Raw genomic sequence first — 2,998 nt, 5'->3', positions numbered from 1 at the left:
TTCGTATATTTAAAGTCCTATCATTTAAAATAATTTCTATTTAAATCTGAACGTTGAAAAATACATTAATTTTGTTTAAATAACACTCACTTAAATTATAGAAAAAAAAATTCCCATTCAGTTTTAAATAAATTTCTAATCACAGTACAAAGACTTGAATTACCCAACATACTAATCGCATTCCAAAGCAATTCTAACGTGGGAAGCGTAAAATGAGAGTTAAACAAAAAAAAAAAAAAAATAAAAAAAAAAAAAAAAAAAAAAAACTAAACAAACCAGAAAAGTACTATGGCTTTCACTATACGTTAAGTGAAGCAATCACGTGCAATTCATAGTTGAAATTAGAAAAAACATGTTAAATTTCCACACATCATATGAAACAATCAAAGCATAGGAAAATTTTGAGTACTACATAGTACCTACTTCTATTATAAACGTAATAATAAATACTATCGTAGTACTAAAAATTTTCCCGATATTCAATACATTTAATTCAAGTTATTCAACAACTCATCCCAAATGGAACTCAATGGCGAGTCTGACCGATGCGAATACTCTAACGACAACGTGTTCTGTTGGTGTAGTAAAGTCGTGGGCAAGGAAAAGATGTCGGAGTGGTGGGTGTGACCGTGATTATGAGAGTGAAATGACGACGTGAATGGGTCAGAGGTGGGAGCGGGGGAAGACGGAGCAAAGTCGCCGAGCAAGGAAGACGACATATTGAAGAGGATGGAGGAAACATCGATGGCGGATTTCGCAATGTCGGACATTTCCATGGGAGGCGGGGCAATGGCAAAGGGCTCATTTGGAATTGAAAGCTCAGGGAGTTTTGCCTCCAAATAATCAAATGGGTTGTATGTAGATAATGGAACATTTATGGTGGTGCTGTCTTTGTTCTCCGATTTTTCATGTTGTTTTGGGAAGGAAGAAGAAGCAACTCTTTGAGCTGCGGAAATATTTGTTTTTTTGAAGATTCGACATATCGCCCATGAGTCCTGCAAAATTTTACATAAAAAGAAATGAAAAACGAAATCTAAAATAATTATTTCTTTTTTTATTTTGGATCTTTGAAAATTAAACTTATTTTATTCCATTTTCATGTAATGATTTGCATCTTTGTTAAGTAAAAAAGTTGAACTCGTGGTGAGATTTCAAAAACAAAATTTAACTACTTTTTAAATCATTCGTAAAAAGTTGATAAGATACAAGAAATTTCGAAGGAGAATAAGTCTTTATAAGTTTAATTTTCAAAAACTAAAATTAGAGATTAAGACCTCCATTTTGTAACTATTTAGTTTTTTGTTTTTAGTTTTTTGAAAATTAAAACAATAAATACCACTTACATCTCTAAGGGTCATATGAGACACCAACTAGAAGTCGGTGGAGTGAGATATTATAGGTCACCAAATATAATAGTGATATGTAAAACTATTTATAACGTACAATTAAATATAGTATATACTATTTTAAAAGTCTCCCTTTGTTACAGTATCTAGTGTTTTCACTATTCATCTATTTTCTTATTTATTATCGTGTTTGCTATTTTCTACCAAAACACAAACTATTATTATCTAGACTAAAAAAATCTTGCACTCCAAACATTAACTATAATAATGAACACAATGTCCCAAACATCTCCAAAATTTCTTATTTTGTCGTCTACTTTTTATTATTATTTTCAAAACCAAGCAAAGTTTTGAAAACTAATAGTTTTTAAGAATTTGTTTTTGTTTTTGAAATTTGGCTAAAACCTCAACTCTCTTACTTCAAAAATATGAAAAACTATTATAAAAAAAAATAAACTTAATTTTCAAAAACAAAATAGTTACCGAATCGGGATGGGATACATACATTCGGTGGCGAATCGGGAAGGCGAAACTCGTGCATCATCCAGTCAGTTTTGAGGGCTTTACAAGCTCTGCCAGTATAGAACACAAGAGATTTCTTCAAACCAATAAGAATGGATTTGGATTTGGATTTGGATTTGGAGAGATAATTTGTAGAAGAATAAATGGGACGATCAGTTCCAGTAGCTTTCCAAAACCCAGCTCCTGTCACTCTATTTGGCCTTGCACTGTTTCTATATTTCCTATCTCTTTGGCAGTAAAAATACCACTCCTTCTCTCCTGTCCAACCTAGCTCTTAACAATCATTAGAAAAAAAATCAACAATAATACATATTTACTTATGTTTTAATAAATGAAAATCATAATTAAAAACTTAAACTTACTTGGAAGATCCCATGGATCGTATTTATAGATATCGAGTTCTCTGATGAGTTCCATGGAGATGGGGTGATTTTGAATCTTTCTTTTCAAATAAAAAGCAACAAGTTCTTCATCTGTTGGATGAAACCTAAACCCTGGAAGTGGAAGCATCACATCCTCTTCTTCACTACCAACTAATATTTCATTATTTCTCTCTAATTCCATTCTCTAATTATTCTCTCACTTTCTCTAATTATATGGCCTACAACAGTATATAATATATATACAATGTTTTAATGGGCCTTTGATTTTGTGTAGAGAGCTTCCGAAGGATCAGCCGAGTTTCAAGGTGGGTGTTAATGCTAACTTTTGTGTCTTGCGAGGACCCCCTTTATTTTGCCTTTTTACACAAACTACAAACGTCCGTCATATATATATAAGAATATAGCCATACATTTTCGATACGAATCGGTTAAAAATTACTTTTAGTTTCTAAATATTTATGAAAATAATAATTTAGTCTTCGAATTTTTGTTTATAATGATTTAGTCACTGTATATTTAGTTTTTTAACAATTTAGTCATTGAACTTTAATATGTAACAATTTATGCTCGTTTGGTAACTTTTTTTTCTTGAAAATTAAACCGACTACTTCCACCTCTAAATTTCTTCTTTTGTATCTACTTTTCATCAATGTTTAAAAAACTAAGACAAATTTTTAAAAAAGTATCTTTCAAAAAGTTTTTTTGTTATTAAAATTTGGCTAAGAATTCAACCATTGTAATGCAAAT

At 30.8% G+C, this 2,998-nt stretch overlaps 1 protein-coding gene across 1 annotated transcript; it reads right to left on the bottom strand.

Moving 5' to 3' along the window:
• Nucleotides 1-488: 488 nt before the first annotated feature.
• Nucleotides 489-2,432, bottom strand: LOC120079158 (protein FEZ-like). Its single transcript, XM_039033331.1, has 3 exons — nucleotides 2,231-2,432; nucleotides 1,852-2,141; nucleotides 489-995 (listed from the first exon to the last, which is right to left on the bottom strand). The coding sequence occupies exons 1-3, from the start codon at nucleotides 2,430-2,432 to the stop codon at nucleotides 489-491; spliced, it is 999 nt and encodes a 332-aa protein (XP_038889259.1).
• Nucleotides 2,433-2,998: the final 566 nt, after the last annotated feature.

The sequence above is a fragment of the Benincasa hispida genome, chromosome 6, assembly GCF_009727055.1.
Source record: "Benincasa hispida cultivar B227 chromosome 6, ASM972705v1, whole genome shotgun sequence".
Lineage (NCBI taxonomy): Eukaryota > Viridiplantae > Streptophyta > Magnoliopsida > Cucurbitales > Cucurbitaceae > Benincasa > Benincasa hispida.
Note: the sequence above shows the minus strand (reverse complement) of the source record. Positions and strands in the feature narration are given on the sequence as shown.

Excerpts from the sequence above, each read along its gene's own strand:
- LOC120079158 (XM_039033331.1), bottom strand. The coding sequence starts at position 2,432 with ATGGAATTAGAGAGAAATAATGAAATATTAGTTGGTAGTGAAGAAGAG. Across the intron at positions 2,142-2,230 it reads CGATCCATGGGATCTTCCAA|AGCTAGGTTGGACAGGAGAG; the intron begins GTAAGTTTAAGT and ends ATGATTGTTAAG. Across the intron at positions 996-1,851 it reads TTCCCGATTCGCCACCGAAT|GACTCATGGGCGATATGTCG; the intron begins GTATGTATCCCA and ends AAAATTTTGCAG.